Source organism: Panthera tigris, chromosome A1 (genome assembly GCF_018350195.1).
Source record: "Panthera tigris isolate Pti1 chromosome A1, P.tigris_Pti1_mat1.1, whole genome shotgun sequence".
In the NCBI taxonomy this organism is placed as follows: domain Eukaryota; kingdom Metazoa; phylum Chordata; class Mammalia; order Carnivora; family Felidae; genus Panthera; species Panthera tigris.
In genome coordinates this window covers 171,482,424-171,503,966 of record NC_056660.1, presented here as the reverse complement: position 1 = coordinate 171,503,966, position 21,543 = coordinate 171,482,424, and the positions used below count along the sequence as shown (strand labels likewise).

Sequence of the window (21,543 nt, the reverse complement as noted above, 5' to 3'; positions counted from 1 at the left end):
TATTGCACAGAGATTTCAAATAATTCAAAACAGGATATATGAAAAAACAGTGTAGAGGAGCTTGCCTGGGTGGCTCAGTTGGTTAAACATCCAACTCTTGATTTCAGCTCAGGTCATGATCTCGAGCCCCATGTCAGGCTCTCTCTGCACTGAGCGCAGAGCCTGCTTGGGATTCTCTCTCTCCCTCTATCTATCCCCCGCTCACTCACATGTGCATGCTCTCTCTCAAAAACAAAAACAAAAAACAGTCTACTGCACTTTCAAATCTATTAAATCAGTATTACCAAAGAGCTTTCTACATTCATCAACATTACTTTCCAAATCAGATCACACACCTACTCTTTACAACTGAGAATCGAGATGTTGCAAATGTTACTTTAATAAATGCTATCCACAGGTACCACCTTAAAGTTGCTCATTACCTCCTAAAAGTGGGAAATATTCTCCTTCCGAAATAAGTGCTCCTCTTAACATATATGAGAATGAAGTCTCCTCACTTCTACAATACTAGGTTCTATCCCCCTAGTATTGTAAGTAAATATTACAATATTTACAATATTCATGGATACTTACAATATTCATGGATAGCACAGTTTGACATTCACACACAAAAATAGCACACTGAAAGGGAAAATCGTTTCATCTTGATCATTTAAATAAGTTCAGTTTAGTCAGTTTCCTGTTTAGAGAATGTGACCACATACTTGAACTCTCTACAGATCATGTGCAATTCTTCCTATTCATCTATCATAGTCCATTAACTCTTGACTAAAATCAAGGTTAGGTCAAAACCAAACCAAATCCCACCAGAGATTTTAAAAAGAAAATGACTTGCCTGTTTCGAAATTATCCTGAAGTTTTCGTGGATGAAGTTTTTTTTCACATTTCTATTAAGAAAAACACAAACACAACATACCCTCCGTAGTCATTTCACTTAATATAAATGAGGAGGTGTATTATCAAATTTATCAGGAAGAAAATTAAACCAGGAATATAATCACCATCCCTAGTCTCGTACTTGTATTTTTATTTATTTTAAGCCTAAAACTTTTTTTAGTTGATAACATGTAAAATTTAAAAACACCAGGAAAAAGAAAATTATTCATTAATTTTCTGAACCCTGAGAATTACTCTTAACATTTCAGTGTATTTTTCTAGCTTTTTCTCTATGAAGATACTGTGAATCCATGTATAATTACTACGAATTAAGTGGAATTATTCAGTAATAAGACTACTCTATAACCTACTTTTAAAATGTAATATACTCTGAATGTATTCTTTTTTGAATAAATAGAAATCCACACCATTATCTTTAACAACTACAGAGCTCTAGGATTTACATTTATTATTATATTCTTGGATAGACTATTTCCAAGTTTTTATTATTAAAAAGAGAAATGGGATGAACATTCTTTAAAATTTTCTTCTAGGGAAACACTTTAAGAACCTCTTCCGCCTTGCCATACAATCAGACTACTCTCTAGAAGGTTATACCAACTGGTTATTTTTAAGTGTTGTCAGCACACTCAACAATATACAAATGGCTCTCTTTTCATCTGTGTCAATCAGACAGGAAAAAAGTATAAGAGTAAAAGGCAAGTAGTCTAAAAGTAAACTGATCTAATGTCTTTGCCTGTGAAATCAAAACAAATTAGGTAAACAGCACCTAGGAACTCAGGTAAAAAACTTTTTGCTAAAACCTTAAAACTACTATTTTCACCCACTTACTAAAAAAAGAAAAGTAGATGAAACTATAAGAAAATTCAACAGACAAATACCAGGACTTGCAGAAAGGATAAGCAAGGAGACCCATTAATTATGAATTACTTTCTGGAGCAAAATGGTCAGTTATTTGTCTTTAGCCCTAGTCTAAAGGCTATGGCACCAGCTACATTTTATTTTTAATTTTCTAAATTCTATCAACTTAAAAAAAAACAGTGATATTCTTCTTAACTATTAACTTTATTAAAATACAGGCTCTATTTAGAAAAATACAGACAGAAAAATAGATGAGGACTTACTCTTTCTAGAAAGCAGGGTTGACTATGCATTGTTTTCATAGTACTAATAATATTTAAATACCAACATAAAAAATTAGACGTGCAACTGAATGTTAGAAACCTGTAACTGAGAGTAGCCAGATATTTTAAGTGAGCAAATAATGCACAATTTCACCCCACAAAAATCTGTCAATGTATTAATTCAATGTGCCTTGACAATGCCCTTGCTCCCCTCCTAAAAAGGGTGAACTGCCTTCTTAGCATTAGAACTATAAGTCTTACCATCAAGGGATTCTGCTGCTTGGCTGGCTGGCTGTGGACCCCATTTGTTCTTTTCTTTTGATTAGGTGAGTCCTGATACTGTTTTCTGCCATTTCCCCTGATACTTTGATTCTGTTTTTCCAATAAGAAGAAATAAAATATAAATCTACAGTATAATGTAATAAGACAAAAGAATATAACGCCAAGAATATGTGGGAAAAAAATGTATATATATATATATATAAAATTAGCTGGTTGATTAAGAGTTTAGCAAAGTCCTCCCCCAAAATTTTCCTAAAACACTGGGGAACCATACCATATCAATATTTTCTTATAGGAGACAGTGCTTCACAAAGCCAAGATTCCTCTAAAGGTATGAAATGGCAAATACAAGGTCCCTAACAATCTTGCCATATCCCATTTCTATCTACAGATTTTGTTTACAATGCAGGAGTTAAAAAAAGAATGGGAGCGGGGAGAGGAACAAGTCTGAAAACCTTAAGCAACGGTCAAAGAAGCCTCTCTAGGAATGCCTGCGTGGCTTGGTTGAGTGTCAGACTTCAGCTCAGGTCATGATCTCACAGTTCATGAGTTTGAGTTCTGCATCGGGATCACTGCTGTCGGCACAGAGCCTGCTTTAGATCCTCTGTCCCTCTCTTTCTCTGCCCCTCCCCCGCACAGGCTCGCTCTCAGAAATAAACATTTAAATCCAATCTGACAATCTCTGTCTTAAAAAAAAAACAAAAAATAAAAAACACCTCTCTGTGAGGGGAATGCTAAGGTACACTGGCCACAGTTCTCAGGACAAGAAATATGTAGCAGACGTGATCAACTATGACCTAAAATCTGCTTTAAATTATTAATAAACAAAAAAGCATTTTTAAACTAATAATCTCTTTTATACAAAATAAAGATTGGTGGCGTGCCTGGGTAGCTCAGTTGGTTAAGTATCAGACTCCTGATTTCAGCTCAGGTCATGATCTCACAAATGTGAGACTGAGCCCTGCGCTAGAAAAAAAAAAAAAAAAGCTCAAAATAAAGATTTTTTTTTAGCTGGTTGATTAGGAATTTATCAAAGTCCTCCCCCAAAATTTTCCTAAAACACTGGGGAACCATACCATATCAATATTTTCTTATACAAGACAGTGCTTCACAAAGCCAAGACTCCTCTAAAGGTATGAAATGGCAAATACAAGGTCCCTAGCAATCTTGCCTTATCCCATTTCTATCTACAGATTTTGTTTACAATGCCTGAGTTAAAAAAAAAAATGGGAGCGGGGTATTTTTTTTCTTTTTTAGAGAGAGAGAGTTCATGGAAGTAAGGCAGAAGCAGAAGAAGAGAGAGGGAAAGAAAGAGAGAATTTTTAAAAATTCATTCATTTGGGGCGCCTGGGTGGCGCAGTCGGTTAAGCGTCCGACTTCAGCCAGGTCACGATCTCGCGGTCTGTGAGTTCGAGCCCCGCGTCAGGCTCTGGGCTGATAGCCTGGAGCCTGTTTCCGATTCTGTGTCTCCCTCTCTCTCTGCCCCTCCCCCGTTCATGCTCTGTCTCTCTCTGTCCCAAAAATAAAAATAAATAAATAAATAAATAAAAAGTTGAAAAAAAAAATTCATTCATTTATCTATTTAGAGAGAGAACACATACACCCATGGGACAGAGAGAGGGAAAGAGAGAATCTCAAGCAGACTTCGCACTTCCACATGGAGCCTGACACAGGGCTCAAACCCACAAACCATGAGATCATGACCTAAGCCGAAACTAAGAGTCAGACGCGACTGAGCCACCCAGGTGCCCCAAGACCAGTATTCTTAACGTTTAGGCCATTATCCCTAAATTTAGACCCAAAGCCTAAACATTCAGTAGATGACATCTTGCAATTGTAGTGCTTTAACATGAGTTAATTTTCTTACCAAAAAAATATCTAAGTTTAACTTAAAATTAAGTTTTTAAAATTTTTTAAATGTTTATTTTTGAGAAAGAGCACACATGAGCAAGAGAAGGGCAGAGAGAGACGGAGACACGAAACCCAAAGCTAGCTGTCAGCACAGAGCCCAACACAGGGCTCGAACCCACGAACCTTGAGATCATGAGCTGAAGTTGGATGCTTAACAGAATGAGCCACCCAGGTGCCCCCCAAAATAGTTTTTAAACATTAATTTGCCCTTAGAGGTTTTGAAAGGACAGTTAAGAGAACTGACTAAAACAGTGTGAATAAAATATTTTATATTTTAAAATATACCAAAATACATTTATTTATATCCTATCTAATACCTACAGAAAAAATTAAGCAGTTCCTAAAATAGCTTGAAAACAGTAAGCTAACTTCAAGAATGATAAGGAACAGAGAACAAACTGATGGTTGCCAGAGGGAAGAGAGGTAGGGGGCTGGGCAAAATGGGTGAAGGGGAGTGGGAGATACAGGCTTCCAGTTATGGAGTAAGTCACAAGAATAAAAGGCAAAGCATAGGGAATATAACCAATCACATTGTAATGGAGCTGTATGGTGGCTGTATGGTGACAAATGGTAGCTATACTTGTGGTAAGCATAGCATAACATACAGAGATGTTGAATCACTATGTTGTACACCTGAAACTAGTGTAACATTGTCAACTATACTCCCAATAAAAATAAAAACTAAAATTAAAAAAAAAAAAAAAAAAAAAAAGGATGGTAAGGAAATAGGCTTTCAGAAACTCGTATTACCACACACTTTTAATTCAATTTTATCTTGCTCTTCCGGGTATCTGTTTTTTTAGCGTGGTACTATATACATAAAGTTTAACACTATAACCACTTTTAATTGTACTTTTCAATGCAAAAAGTTTGTAATTTTGATGAACCCAGAATATTTTTTAAAAGAATGAAAATAAACAAGAGTAGCTCAAATGATAAAGGCAGATAATACCAAGAATTAGTAAGAATGTGGAACAACTCAAGCTCTCATATATTTTGTTGGGGATATAAAATTACTTGAGAATATTGTTTGCAGCATATACTGAAGAACACAGGTATATCCAGGGATCCAAAAATTCTGTTTGTTACCTATACACAAAAGAACGGTGTATGCTCATCCAAAGATATGTACAGAAATATTCATAGTAGTATTGTCTATAAAAGCCTGAAACAGGTAACATCCAAAATGTCTATTAAGAGTAGAATGGATAAATAAAGTGTGGTATAATCATGCACTAAATTCAATACAACAATAAACCTTTCACTGGTTGCATATATACCAAAGTCAGATGTTAATTCTGATTACTTACTACACTGGATTTACAGCAAAACTGTAAAGGTTAAGAAGACTCAGCCGTGCTTCAAATCACAAGTCAGGAATGCAGCAATCGTTGATCAACAATTCAGAGCTCTTTAACTGTTAATCTGCAGTTCTTCAATTCAGATACATTTCAAAATCAAATCTAAAGTTAGAAAAATCTTTAAATGTATTATCACTCACCTTTGCTTTTAAAAGGTCAGACATTTCAGAATGATTATTATATGGCTTTTGCTGCAGTGGTTGCCTGTGTTTCACCCACTGGTCACCAGGAGAACCTTCAGGAAATAACTGCTGACTGTGGCGGAATTTGGTTCGACTATACCAAGATTTAAAAAATAAAATTCAGATCAGAAAATTTTCACTTAAAGTTCTTCTAACACCAGATTACAAACTTTACCTTCTTATTTATCATCTCCCTGCACTGGGATATACCTTACGTAAGGACACAGTCAGTGAAGGCCTGGTGTTCACTACTTTTTGAATGAACTAAGTATTATTTTTAATCCCAAACTTTTCTAAATTAACCACATTACCTCCCCCTATAACTGATCATACCTTTAAAAATCTCAAGAAAATAATTCCAAATTTAGTTGAAACTAACAAATGTAAGTGGATATTCCTTCTTAATAGGACAGGTAACTCACATTCTCACCAGGATGTTTAAAGTATGGAATTTGAAGTAGAAGAGGAACTGGAAATTTAAGCTATATTCTAGGGCAAAAAAAATTAAGGAGCTGAAGACAATAGATGAGCAAATTAAAGGTCTGGTCTCAAATTCTTATATGAAAGAATTTGATTGTAAAAGGTTGTACTCATGCACTGGTCCGTAATAAAAAACAAAAAAACCAATATTCTACAGTACCATTTACATGTATATACAGTCCAGAGTCACTGATCCAAAGAACTGCATTACAGTGATTGCTTCTGAATACTTGAGAGTTCTTCTCCTTTCCCATTAAAAAATTATAATAGGCGTGCCTGGGTGGCTCAGTCGGTTAAGTGTCTGACTTCGGCTCAGGTCATAATCTCACAGTTTGTGGGTTCGAGCCCTGCATTGGGACTCTGCTGACAGCTCAGAGCCTGGAGCGTGCCTAAGATTCTATGTCTCCCTCTCTCTCTGCCCCTCCCCGGCTCACACTCTGTCTCTCTCTCTCTCTCTCTCAAAAATAAATAAACATTAAAAAAATTTTATTTTAATTCTAATAAAATTGCAGCATCCCTACTTTCTTGAGACAAAATTCAGGTATTTCCTCTAACACATCACCAAAGACATTAGTCTATATGCTAAAAACACACTGTCCCCGCCTAAGAAACTTGAAATTTGGTTAAAGCTGCTTTATTATGTCCTTATTCCACCTTCCAGGACCACAAAGCTTAGGACTAGAAGATAGGGGAGGCCTATCACACATTATGGTGGACCCAAACATGAATAAGCATACAATTTTTTTTCCAAACAGTGTCACTATTTCATAACTTTTTAGCTGCATGTTTGTCTCTTTTTAATTTTGCCTACACTCCTGTCTACTTTTTCTACAGTGTTTTACTTTAGTAGTATATAATGTGGTGATTATAACCATAGGTTCTGAAAGGCAGAAATGATTCTCAGGGCATTTAGTCCAAACTCCTGTCCTCATAAAACCCAGCTAAAATGGAATATTCCCTATGTATTTAAAAATATTGACTATAAATGTGGTTACTCCTGTTTAATTTTTGAAGCCCTGGGATGAAAACAGAACATTAAATTAAAGAAAATGTAAAATGCAACTCTCTCTGAACCTAACAAAGTTCTAGCAAGCTTATTACAAACATACATGCTTATTTAACAAAATTCCTTACTCAGCCTACTCTGTAATTTTGATTTGGATACAATTAAGCTCCAACCAAGAAAATGTTCTTTGTGGTTCCTGTCCACATAACAGTCACTTTTTGCAGTACAACAGTCTATGTTGGAAAGAAGAGAAGCCACCCCACGTCTTCACAGTTCTATCTTTCTGAACAAATTACTCATCTGCACTCATCTCCCTACACAAAAACAAACCTCAACATATCTTCCATTCAACCACCTTCAGATTCAACTTCCTCTTAAAGTAGGATATAAGAATAGAGAAGTAACTATAAACACACAGATTTTTTTTCCTCATGTTCTATCCATCTAAAAAGGTGGTACCCTCTTGTGTATACTATTTTAAAATGAGCCTGAAGCTCCTTTCCAACTCCAATTAACCTTTTTCACCTCATTAAAAACCCTTTATAAAAAAAATTTCTATTATCTATGAGACTAGTAACAAAATAGTACCTACAGAAAAGAATTCAACACCTCTAGAAACTTTGGAAGTAATACGTTAGTGTTAAACACTATCAGAAGATAGGGGCACCTTGGTGGCTCAGTTGGTTAAGTGTCTGACTTTGGCTCAGGTCATGATCTTGCAGTCTGTGAGTTTGAGCCCCATGTCAGGCTCTGTGCTGACAGCTTGGAGCCTGGAGCCTGTTTCAGATTCTGTGTCTTCCTCTCTCTCTCTCTACCCCTCCCCCACTCGTGCTCTGTTTCTCTCTCTCTCCTCTCAAAAAATAAATAAAAATTAAGAAAAAAAAAACTATCAGGAGGTAGGAATCCTATGAATGTATTTCTTTACCTCAATTTTTCCACAGTGGGTTTAGCTGGTGTGCTACCCACAGAGGAAAATCCATTGTCACTGTCTGAGGAATCTCCAAATCTCCGGGAAAGCCAGTCCCTTAATGGCCTATGGAAACATTAAGAATTCACTTTTAGAACTGGGCTACGTAAAGAAACTATCAGAATTATGAAGATTACTTTAGTATTTTGATAAACAAGGACATACCTGATAAAGGGAATGGCCATAAAGAATTTGTTAGGTGCCAAACCAAGTTTGGATTTTGGAGTCATATCATTTCTATGACAGGGCAATTTCTCAATGGAGAACCACTCAATGTTCTGAGACAGAAGAAAAGAATTCATTGAATTATCATCAAGGAGTTTCTAAAAGCAATTTCCTACTTCATTGAATTGCAACTTGAATACTGTCTAGCAACTTGAAAATTCTTTCAGTTACATACCCGAATTTCTCTTCTGGTTTTTGGGTTAAATTTTGTGTCTTTTGGAATTCCTGGAATGATGTACAAACGAGCAAGCTGGTCATTGATTCGAAGTTCAATGTAATCATCCTTACAAATATAATCTTTGATATCAAAACCAGTTTCTTCAAAGACCTGGAAATAAATTTGGATGATGATTTTCAATTGCTGCTGTTAGACCTCCAGTTTGTTAAAATTTACTTCAAAGGCAAAAACTCAGAAATATCCAGGCAAGTAAAGGCATGAAAACACTAGGCAAGAAGTCAGAATGCTCTAGGGTTCTAGTTCTGCCTCTATTGAACTGTTCAACTATGGATAAACCCCTTTAATATATCTGAGCCTAAGTTCTTCACCTATTCAATGAAGGAAGATGTGTGATACTGCGGTTTACAATAAGAAAAATATATTATTTGGTTTTCATCACCTTTCTGGTACAAACCTCCTAAAACCCTCAGAATTTCCTAAGCATGAAAGCCACAAGGATGTCTTCTGTTATGTTAATGAGGTAACTTTTGGCCCCTACCTAAAGATGGGGGCTGACTGCCAGGAGAACCAACCAAGTTCAGAGGACTGGAACTTTCAGTCCCACCCTCAACCCCCACCCTCCTCCCATCACCAGGAAGGAGAGAAAGGCTAGAGATTGAGCTCAAAATGCCAACAGCCAGTGATTTAATCAAGACTGCCTACACAAAGACACCTCTATACAAACCCAAAAGGCCGAGGGGTGGGGAACTGGACGGTGACTTCTGGGTTAATGAACATGGGAGATTTGGGAACAGTGGTGCAGTAGGAGAGAGCACCCTTTTTCCATACTTTGCCCTCTACATCTCTTCCATCTGGCTGTTCTTGAGTTATATATCCTTTTAAATAAACCAGTTTTTCTCAGTTCTAAGAGCCATTCTAGCAATTAACTGAACCCAAGGAGGGGGGCCACTGGAACCTCCAATCTAGGTCAGAAATACAGATGACAACCTGGACTTATGACTGTCATCTGAAGTGAAGGGCAGTCTTGTAGGAGTCCCTTAACCTGTGGGATTTTATTCTATCCAGGTAGACAAACTCAGAATTGAGCTGAATTATAGGACACGCAGCCAGTGTCTGTCAATTGCTTGTTGGTGTGAGAACAACAGCCACCCCCACCTCCACCACCACACACACTCATTGTAATTGGGTCCAGAACTCTTAAGCTGGGACCACATATGATTTTATTAACAGCACATATGAATCTACACATACACCAAGTTACAGACTTAAAAACTCTTATACAAATAAAACTATTTTTCAAACATGAAAATTGAACTGTGATTAATACTAACTTTTTTTTTTTTTACGGACAGATTTCAAAAGTAGAGCTACAACCTCTTTTGTGTGTGAGTGGGGGGCAAACGCAAAAGAACTGAAAACTAGTGAAAAGACAGATGCATGGTTCTAAAACTGCCTTCCCTCAGGGGCTGGAGGAGGAGGAACTGGGAGAACATACATCTCAGGAATTGGTGTTACATCCAACCTTCACCTCTTCCTTCAACCAAAGAAACCATACTTACTCTGATTAACAAATTGGGCTTCTGTGTAAAATTAAAAAACTACTCATCTCTTCTAGCCTTAAAGTTCTTCTTCAAATAACATGTGTTATTCTGATGAAGTCCTTCTCCACTTCACCCCCCAATCAAAAAGGTTTTGGATTCTCAGTGTCTACAGTCCACTGAGGATCTTTTACACTGTAGTAAGTCCTTCCCTCTGGTTTCAGCATCTCCTAACCAACCAGTGGGGCAGAAGATATTAAAACACATGGCCAGGGCTGAATCTCTTGCAAGATCCAGGTGTAGAGGAGCTATTCCTACTCATTTCTTTCATCTTTCTGCCTTCTCTTGTCAGTTCGATGTACCATCTTTCTACATTCCTCAAAAAAGGCACATCTCTCCTTCTCTCAGGCATGTATAGTCCATGAGTCCCAACTTAGGCTCCTCCATGACACCTCACTTCTATAAATTCCTAAGTATGCTAAACCTTTTGTTCCTTATCTTAAAAGCAAGGTGAATATACTCACTTGAAAAATGTTCTGTGGTATACAGAAAAAGGAGAAACATTACTTGTATTTCCTACTTCTGGAAATGTCAGACTGGGTGTGCATGTATATACTTGGTATTTACAAAAAAAGAAAGAGTGGCACCTGGGTGGCTCAGTTAGTTAAGTGCCCTACTTCAGCTCAGGTCATGATCTAATGGTTCGTGAGTTTGAGCCCCGTGTTGGGCTTTGTGCTGACAGCCCAGAGCCTGGAGCCTGCTTCAGATTCTGTCTCTCTGCTCCTCCCCTACTTGTGTTCTCTCTCTCTCTCTCTCAAAAAACATAAAAAAATTTTAAAAACATAAAATTTTTTTAAGAAAAAAAAAAAAAGAAAGAGGGGCATCTGGGTGGCTCAGTTGATTAAGCGTCTTGATCTCAACTCAGGTCATGATCTCATGGTTTGTGAGATCAAGCCTTGCCATCAGGCTGTCACTTGGGATTGTCTCTCCCTCTCTCTCTGCCCCTCACTGGTTTGCGTACATGTGCACACATGCTCTCTCCCCCCACTGCCAAAAGAGTACACTTATCTTAAAAAAAAATTTACATGCGTAAGTATTTAGGGATTAAGGGGCATTATGTCTGCATTTTATTCCCAAATTATTCAGCAATAATAATAAAAACCATACACACATATGTATCAAATGTAATAAATCAAATATGGCAAAATATTAATAGGCAAATATATTCTTTGTGTTACTGTTCTTTATTTTGCTCTATACTACTTGTAATTATCTCAATAGTAATGCATTTAGTGCATTCAAATATGTACTGTGTGCTTATTAATAAGTAACAGGTACCATCCTACACACGGACTTCAGAAATTAATAAAGCAAGCACTGCTCTTTAAGGAACTCAGCCTAAAAAAGAAAATAATTGTAATACAATATACATGCCAAGAGGTAGGTGGATACTGTAGGAATACATAACTCAGTCATGGGTTAAGGTAAGGTGTGAGTTGTGAAATAGGGTGGTTATCTCAAGAAGGTGTCATGGACAGCACTCTAGTCCGCTGGATACACCTGAGCTGGACTTGAAAGATGAATAGGAGTTTGCCAGATAGGAAAATGGCATTCCGTTTAGAGCTGGGAAAGACTATAGCTGAAGAATCATATGGGAGGAAGTGGTACAATATGAGGTAAAATGAAAAGAGCCATCAGCGCTAAACATAGCTTCAAACCCTGTACAACCAAACGTAGAACAAATATAATAACGTAACAGATATAAACTCCCAATTCTAGAAGTGATGAAGATTGACTTGCCTCTAAAGTTAGGTATCCAGGGGCGCCTGGGTGGCTCAGTCAAATAAACACCAAACTCTTGATTTCGGCTCAAGTCATGATCTCACGGTTCAGGAGTTGGAGCCCCAGGTGGGATAGATATTCTCTCTCTACCTCTCTCTGCCCCTTCCCACTCACACACACACACTCTCTCTCTTTCAAAATAAAAAATAAAGTTAGGTATCCATTCTCATCATATTTACCAGGAAAAGCTTTTAATAGCTCACTCACATACACAGACATCAAAGACAAAAATTTTGATACCACATCTTCTATGGATCAAATCCATTCCTGTATTATAGTACATAGTTAATTTTCCTGGCACAGAGAATAGCATTAACTTCTCAAATGATATCAGATAAAAATCCCTAAGTAAGATTAAAAAATGTGCTGCCCAAAGAGCACCAGCACAATGAAATCCTCTCCCTATTATCTAATATCTTTTATAAACCTATAGGAAGAAGTAGAATAAACCAACCAATTGTTCCTCTGTACAAATTCTATCAAGGTTAAGTTATGTAAATGCATATTAAAGTCAGCTTCATTACAATAAAATATACTGTTTTGCTAAATAGTAAGCAACAAAATGAAATCCTGAAAACACAGGAATCACTTGCTTATTCAACAACTGGTATTTCACCACAATTAACAATGAAAATATACTGAAGTTATCCTAACACATCCTTTCAACAATCTCTAGAAAACATTTTCCCATCCTTGTCCTAAATCTACTTCACTGAATAAAAGTAATCAGAACTTGGGGCGCCTGGGTGGCTCAGCGGGTTAAGCATCCAACTTCGGCTCGGGTCATGATCTCACGGTTCTTGGATTTGAGCTCCATGTCAGGCTCTGTGCTGACAGCCCAGAGCCTAGAACCTGCTTCAGATTCTGTGTCTCTCTCTCTGCCATGCCCCGCTCACACCCTGTCTGTCTGTCTCTCTCTCTCAAAAAAAATAAAAAAATTTTTAAAAAAAGGTAACAGAACCCAATTAACAAAGGTGAACCAAAAGGTTAAAGACAGGAAATTTCTAATCAAGATGGCACTAAGGTTGGGACACCTGGCTGGCTCAGTCAGAGGAGCCCATGACTCTTGATTTCAGGGTCATGAGTTCAAACCTCATGTCGGCTGTAGAGATTATATAAGTAAGTAAGTAAGTAAGTAAGTAAGTAAGTAAATAAATAAATAAATAAATAAATAAATAAACTAAAAAAAAAAAAAAAAAAGATGGCACTAAGCTTTCTATTAATTATTCATACCTTGTCCCTGAGGAACCTGCTTGTCAGTGTTTCTTTCAGCTCAGATCACATAAACAGTTCTTATAAGATGTATCAGATTCTGCTTTAACAAAACACCTCTGGACAGCCACATATAATGAAATAACAACATTAACTTAACTATAATAAACCAAATTAAAATGTTATTTAGCAACTTAAAACAAGCTTAAACACTCATGACAGAAACACGTAACTTAAAAGAAAAAAAAATTAAAAGAAAAAAAAGTTTAAAGCATTAGCCTAAGTCTAATGGCAGCTAAAAACTTTCAGATAGGACACTTCCTGACAGGTTAATACAAGTGAAAATTAAAAGGAAAACTGTAATATTAACATGAACGCCTACAAAAAATAACAATCTGGTTTTAAACTAAGACATTGGTGATACTCCCCCCACCAGGGCCACACAGCACTGCTTCTGTTATACTGCAGCACCACCAAGTGGCAGAAACATACACTACAAGTCTAGGACTGCTAGTTGAACCCTTTCAAACTCGAAAATGGCAGCTGCTTTGCACTGAACTTTGTCCTACCAAAATTCCTAAGTTGAAGGTCCAACCCTTAATGCGACTGACTGTATTTAGAAATAGGGCCTGTGAGGAGGCGATAAAGGTAAAATGAGGACATAAGGTTGGGGGTCTAATAAGGACATTAAGGTTGGGGGTGTTCTTATAAGATGACAACAACAAAGGGCGAGCTCTCTGCACTCATACAGGCACCCAGGAAAAAGACCACATGAGCACAAAGCAAGAAAGCAGCCACCTGCAAGCCAGCATGAGAACCTTCACCAGGAACCTTGATCTTGGCCTTCTCAGCCTCTAAAACTTAAATTTCTGTTGAGTTTAAGCTACTCCATCTGTGGTATTTTGTTATGGCAGCCTGACTGGACTAATATAGGAATGCTCAACCTTAACCCCCAAATTTTTCTCTCTTTATAACAAAGGCAACCATTTAAAAACCAAAAATAAAAATCAAATTCTAATCCAAAAATGTAGAAAAATTAAAGACAAGTTTTTTTTCTGACATGTTCCTTTATCAGCTAAAAGAGGATGTTACTTAGATCTGAAAGTTTAAAAGGATTAATTCTTACTATCAAAAGGAAAAAGTCTTTCCTTGAAATTAAGGGTCTATGGTTTCTAAGAATACCTATGCTTTCCTCAGAGCAAGGCAAAAGCTCTAAAACAGAAAAAAAAAACAAAACAACTTATACATATTCACCTGAGAAAGGTAAACGTTATTAGAAAATAGATACACAGTACTTAAAAATCACAAATTCCTTCTGTTTCCATCTGTGTGTGTATTTAGAAATACCCATTTACAAATATTCCTTGACTGCCTATATTGTAGTAGTCAGAAACATGGACTCCAGAGCCCAACCAAGGTTCTGGATCCCTGTTCTGCTGCTCACTGTGAGGCCTTGGGCATGTTACTAAACTGATCTGTTTCAGTTCCTCTCCTATAAAATGGAGCTGATCCTCTTCCATAATGGCTGTATCCCTCCCCACAAGATTCTCTGTAGCATCCTATCATCTACACTCCATTCTCTCATTCCCCATGCCCTAATAAACTTTTACTTTCTTACAAATTATGGTGATCTAGAATTATTACTGAAATTAGCACCACATGAATAGGACAATCTTTTATCTTAGTATTTCAGAGTAGAAAACAAACAAGATAAACTGAAGTGAAAACTGAGTGCCTCAGTTCACAGGTTAATTGCCTCTGCCCACCCCCATATCCTATATTTCTGCATCACCCAGTCTCTTACAATATAGTGTATAAAATTTGTCAGAAGGAAGGTTCTAGTGGTAGATGTAGATGATCCCTTGGGTCTGGGGTACTACTTCAGCTCTGCAAATTTAAATATTTGATGTTCTCTAAGTTTCCTCAGAAAGATCCAATTACAGAGACAGCTGATCTCACCAAATTTAGCCTGTTTTCCAGTTAATGTAGTCTCTTTTCTGGACCCAGACAATTATTATACTGCTGTAGGACCAGTCTAACTCTACGTACAGGATTACCGATCAATTCCTCAAAGTAGGATGCTAAGATTTCTATTTTGTCTTCCTTATGAGCATGAGGACCACAAAATTTGAAGACATAAAAGGAAAGACTTTACAACCGCTCCATTTAGTCTCCTACTATCCACAGAAAGGGAAAGGTCTTAGAGGATGTGTCAATTTCTCACCTGTTACCTTTCAATTTTAAGGGGTGTGGGTAAACCTTCATTTACTTGTATTATTGGTCTATAAGCTATTGCAAATACTTACTTAGAAAGTGTTCCATACTGAATTAGAAATGTAGCATTTTCAATCATTTTTTAAATCCTACTCCAAAGTAAATAACCACTAATGGTTTTTCTATGTTAAATAAATATGTTAGTGGTTTGTAAGAATTTTAATTACTATCACTCACCAATAATTACATCCAAACTTAAACCAGGTGAACGTTGCTACAGGAAAATACTGAGTCAAGACAAAGTAAGGCAACAGATCCAAATGAAATATGCCATAAAATCCATACTGCCGTCTCAAAAATATCTCAAAGTTAATCACTACCACCTTAGATTTTAAAGATACTTACTTCTAGTTATGAAGCCCTTAAATAACTCTTAATAGTACGTGTATCTTACAAAGATTAAGTGGCTCACCCAAAGTCTCTAGGATATTGACTAGCATTTACTAGAAACATACTGGAACAAATCTTCAACTCCTAGAGCAGTTCTCTCTCCATTATATTGTGCTTCCTTATAGCTCAACTTCTCAAATTTCAGGAAGATGTAATGTGATAAATGATAAGAAATTCATAAACAAGAATACAGTCCGCAGTGTATAACAGGTACTACATAATTAATGCCAAGCAAATGTCTAGACAACAACTGTTATTAAAGTTCAGAGACTACTATAGGATAGAGCTCACTGGTTAAATTTTAAAATAAACAGAATTTTAATTAAGAAAGAACCTTAGGGATGCCTGGTTTGCTCAGTTGGTTGAGTGTCTGACTCTTGATTTTGGCTCACGTCATGATCCCAGAGATGTGGGATCGAGTCCCACAATGGGCTCTACACTGAGCCTGCTTAAGATTCTCTCCCTCCCTCTGCCCCTCTCCCCCGTTCCCATGTGCTCTCTAAAATTAAAAAGAAAAAATGAATGAACTTTAGAAATTATTCACTCTACAGAATGGCCACAATCAAAAAGATAAGAAATAACAAGTACTGGTGAGGATGTGGAGAAAAAGAAACCCTTGTGCGCTGCTGGTGGAGATGCAAACTGGTGTAGCCACTGTGCAAAGAGCATAGAGGTTCCTCAAAAATTAAAAACAGAAATACCATATGATCCAATAATTCCACTAGTATTTACCCAAAGAATACAAAAACACTAATTTGAAGCAGTGTTTTTACATATACCCTAATATAGGGCATAAGCACCCCTATGTTTATTGCAGCATTATTTACAATAACCAAGACATGGAAGCAACCCAAGTGCCCATCGATAGATGAATGGATAAAGAAGATGTGGGGTACGTACACACGTACGTACATACACGTATGTGTGCGTACGTGCGCGCGCGCGCACACACACGAATACTACTCGGCCATAAAAAAAAGAATGAGATCTTGCCATTTGCAACAATGTGGATAGTCTAGAGGGTATGATGTTAGGTGAAATAAGTCAGAGAAAGACATTACTATATTATTTCATTTATATTTGGAATCTAAAAAAACAAAAACAGGGGCGCCTGGGTGGCTCAGTTGGTTGAGGGTCCGACTTCAGCTTGGGTCATGATCTCACAGCTTGTGGGTTCAGGCCCCGCATCAGGCTCTGTGCTAACAGCTCAGAGCCTGGAGCCTGCTTCAGATTCTGTGTCTCCCTCTCTCTCTGCCTCTAACCCACTCACATTCTGTCTCTGTCTCTCTCAAAAATAAATACACATTAAAAAAAAATTTTTTTTTTAAAAACAAAAAGCAGGGGCGCCTGGGTGGCGCAGTCGGTTAAGCGTCCGACTTCAGCCAGGTCACGATCTCGCGGTCCGTGAGTTCGAGCCCCGCGTCAGGCTCTGGGCTGATGGCTCGGAGCCTGGAGCCTGTTTCCGATTCTGCGTCTCCCTCTCTCTCTGCCCCTCCCCCGTTCATGCTCTGTCTCTCTCTGTCCCAAAAATAAATAAATGAAAAAAAAAAAAAAAAAGCAGAAAAAGATCCACAAGTACAGAAAACAAACTGGTGGCTGCCACAGGGGAGGTGGTTTAGGGGAGGAACAAAATGATGAAGGGTAGTGGAAGTACAGGCTTCCAGTTATGAAATAAATAAAACACAGGGATAAAAGATTCAGTATTGGGAACACAGCCAATGGTATTGTAATAGCGTTGTATGGTGACAAATGATAGCTACACTTGTGATAAGCATAGCATTGATGTATACAGATTTTCTGAACCACTCTAGTCTACACCTGAAACTAACACTGTGTATAAACTACACTTCAATTAAAACAAAAAATCGGGGGGCGTCTGGGTGGCTCAGTCAGGTTAAGCGTCCAACCGTCCAACCGTTCAGGTCATGATCTCATGGTTCATGAGTTCGAGTCTTCCATCAGGCTTTGTGCTGACAGCTCAGAGCTTGGAGCCTGCTTTGAATTTTGTCTCCTTTCTCTCTGCCCCTCCTCTGCTTGTGCTCTCTCTCTCCCTCTTTCAAAAAATGAATAAACATTTAAAAAAAGAAAAAAAGAAGTTATTCACGCTAAACCTCACTTTACAAATAAGAAAAGTCATAATTTGAGCTGGGTCTAGATAGGATTTGAATAGTTAGGAAGAAAAGACAACTTTCCGAGTAAGGAGATAATATAAGCAAAGTTTAGAGGCTGAAACAAATCAGTTAAATTCAAGTAACAGAGAATAAATTCTTTTGACTGAGAATAAAGGTAAATTTAGGAATGGCTAAATTTTGTGTCAGGAATAAGGGATGGAGTTTCAATAGTTTAAAGAATTAAACTTCATCTTACAGGCAGTGGGAAGGTAGAGTGGGTTTGAGCAACAAATGTAAATTTCTTAAGGAAGCACAAATTGTGCACTTGTCTGGAAGCCAAGACAATAAACATAAAACAAGGGTTGTAAATGCCAAAGTGTTTTACCAACTGCAAATCCAATCTTAAAACAAGGTAGAGAAGGAGTTAGAGATAACAGAATTAAAAATGGACAATAAAAGAAAACGGAAACAAATAAGGGAAGAATAAATGATACATGTGGACAAAAGAATCAACAGTCACCTTACAAAAGATAAGTTACTTCTTGCAGTCAAGTTCTAGAAAGAGGATTAGATGGTCCAAACAGTAAGTTTCCATGACTAAAAAGTACTTTACTCAAAGCATAATCACCGAATGCTACCGTGTTTCAAACTGCAGTAACTCACCTCTCTAGCAGCACAATCATGAGGAGCTTCTTCTTTATTTACTTTTCCTTTTGGAAATCCCCAGCCTGATTTTGCTAGGTACCCCTGAACCAGTAGTACCTATAAAAATGAGCAGAGGTAAAAATAAAACTTGCCTTCCTTTCCCACACTCCTTTCTAGGTCAAAGGTGTTTTTCTCCTTCCTTCAAGTAACTGTTATCACCAATATTTTTATACAGTACTTGGTTTTAGTATCTTCCAAAAGTCTCACTATACCAGTATGAACATGGGCATTCTGCCCATTTTAAAGTATTTCTTTAATAAAGTGATTTTCTTTGCAATAAGTCATACTACAAGTATAAAATATTAGGACTCAGAATGCAGAAAAAATATACAAACTTTGGCCTTTTAGCACTAAAAGTCTATTTTCAAACCTCAGTTCAGAACATTATATAAACAGCACATACATTTTATTTATGATGAAAACAGGTGATGACTGCACTAAAAATCTTTTGTTACACTCACATTTTCAAGTGTCTCATCAAGAATAATTGCACCATATGTTGGTACTCCCATTTTATATTCCTTCCATTCATCCAAAATTTTTTCCACATCTTCACCTTGAGGCAGCAAAAATGGACAGTGACTGAAGAGTATACATAGTGTTAAGGAAGCTACTTTCTCTCTAAATATAGCTTGAGTACTTACATATAAAAAGAAACGTATTTAAATCAACTATGAATTTTATATGAAATTACTCAAATCTTCACCTAAGTTTTGTTCCTCCTTCTTGGTCACTACCCCTCCCCTCTTTGTTTTCTCCTGAACAAGTCATTGCTAGCTTCTGCATTCAGCTGGACACAAATCAAGTAAGATTTGCATAGTCAGTCTTAGAGCTCTATGCTAACACAAATTCAGGGCCATGTGAACATCTCAAATACTTCTCATTAAGTGAGTCAAATTCACCACATCAGGAGTCAACAAATACTAAAACTGATCACAAGAAACAGAAGTACAGTATACATACATTGGTGAAAGGTAGAAACCACCAAAACAAATAAAAGTGGTTACCTCTGGGAAGGAGAACTAGGGATGATGTATACCACTATTCTCTACTGTTGAATGTCTTCACCATGCACATGTATTGACTAGTTTTAAAATTAAAAACATTTTTAAGATGAGGAATTACTAAGAATTATAGAGAAAAGTAAATCTGGGCATTAAGTATAGCCTATTTCAAAAGAAACTGGGCATGCCCTGCCCCCCGTACTGGGCAGAGTAAAATATTTTTTTATTTTTTAAGTAGATAAAACCTAAACCTGTAAAGTAGATGCTCAGGCTTCCAATACTCTACTCTATCAAATGCCTCATCACTACAACACTGTTAATTATGGAAAGTGTGGGAAAAGATATTTGTTATGACAGTGTTTCTCAAACCAAGGATGTATTCTTAAGGGTCCTCAAGTCCTTTATGAACACATTTATTCTTTTTATTTTGATGTTAACCTAAAAACAGGTAATATGAGCATACTTTCAATCATTTGGATGACCACATATATCAAGTACTACGTGATTTCAGAGACCATAGTACTACTTACTGCTGTGGTCTACTAAAAATGGAGGAAACTAATATACAAATGATGTATTAAGGTCAAATGATGCATAATATAGAAAGGAATATAGCTAGCATAATATAGAAAGGAAGGTTTCATTAACAGATAAATAGCAAAGAAAGGTGGTGGAAAAGCTGGTTAGTACAGGCACATCAAAATACCCTCAAAGAAGCACTATATTCACACTGTGACTGACAGCTGATTTAAAAAAAAAAATCGTATTAAATTCATTTTATGAAAACAATTTTATAAGTTCTATAGCTTTTTATTTAAAAAAATCTGTTTTCGGGCACCTGAGTGGCTCAGTTGGTTAAGTATCCAACTTTGGCTCAGGTCATGATCTCACGGTTCATGGGTTCAAGCCCCGCATCGGGCTCTGTGCTGACAGATCAGAGCATGGAACATGCTTTGGATTCTGTGTCTCCCTCTCTCTCTGCCCCTCCCCGCCCCTCTCTCTCTCTCAAAAGTAAACAAATATTTAAATAAATAAATAGATCAATCAATCTGTTTTGGTTTTTAGAGTTGTAGTAAAAACTATAGAGGCCCTCAAAGAGCCCAAAGAAGTCAACCATCTAGGACAACACTGTAATCAAAAGACAGATACTAGGTTAACCTCAATATACAATCTACAATATAATCTCACTATAATAGAATCTCAGCATAAATGCCTTTAATTGGGGAAGGGAGAAAAAAGGACAAAGCTTGGATATAACATTAACCCTTTCATTCTATACAAGCCTGCTAACATTCTGGAAAGGTACTTCCCAATAATAGTCTGGCTTTATATGTTTAGTAAAACCTCTTATGTGTTTTAAAGTCATCACAGGTTTGGGGTGCCTGGGTGGCTCAGTCGGTTGGGCATCCGACTTCGGCTTAGGTCATGATCTCACGGCTCGTGAGTTCAAGCCCTGCGTTGGACTCTGTGCTGACAGCTCAGAGCCTGGAGCCTGCTTCGGATTCTGTGTCTCCGTCTCTCTGCCCCTCCCCTGCTCATGCTCTGTCTCTCCTGTCTGTCAAAAATAAATAAAGATTAAAGTCATCACAGGTTTTTGTTTTTTTTTTTAATCTTAAGTATACATCTTAAATAAATGTTTATTTCTTCCAATAAAATTTTTACCATAGAAAAACAAAAGTATGCACGAAGCAGAAAGAACTCCTAATAGTTCAGAGAGGAAGATACTTCTGCAGTTCTTCCTCTTTCCTCTTCCTACAGTGTTCCTAATAACTGCAAGGTGCATCACCATGTCCATAAATTAGTGTTATCTTACTTTTCTACCCATTAAACAACTTTAAAAAAAAAAAACAAAAA

At 37.1% G+C, this 21,543-nt stretch overlaps 1 protein-coding gene across 1 annotated transcript in view; it reads right to left on the bottom strand.

Moving 5' to 3' along the window:
- The window catches only part of DCP2 (decapping mRNA 2), a 49,408-nt gene that overhangs the window by 8,243 nt on the left and 19,622 nt on the right, over positions 1 to 21,543 (bottom strand). Inside the window, exons 3-10 of the mRNA XM_007085545.3 lie at positions 19,147 to 19,274; positions 18,644 to 18,742; positions 8,611 to 8,763; positions 8,376 to 8,488; positions 8,169 to 8,276; positions 5,716 to 5,851; positions 2,283 to 2,393; positions 836 to 887 (exon numbers count right to left, since the gene is read on the bottom strand). Coding sequence (XP_007085607.1) covers positions 836 to 887; positions 2,283 to 2,393; positions 5,716 to 5,851; positions 8,169 to 8,276; positions 8,376 to 8,488; positions 8,611 to 8,763; positions 18,644 to 18,742; positions 19,147 to 19,274 — 900 coding nt within the window. The remainder of the gene's footprint in view (positions 1 to 835; positions 888 to 2,282; positions 2,394 to 5,715; positions 5,852 to 8,168; positions 8,277 to 8,375; positions 8,489 to 8,610; positions 8,764 to 18,643; positions 18,743 to 19,146; positions 19,275 to 21,543) is intronic.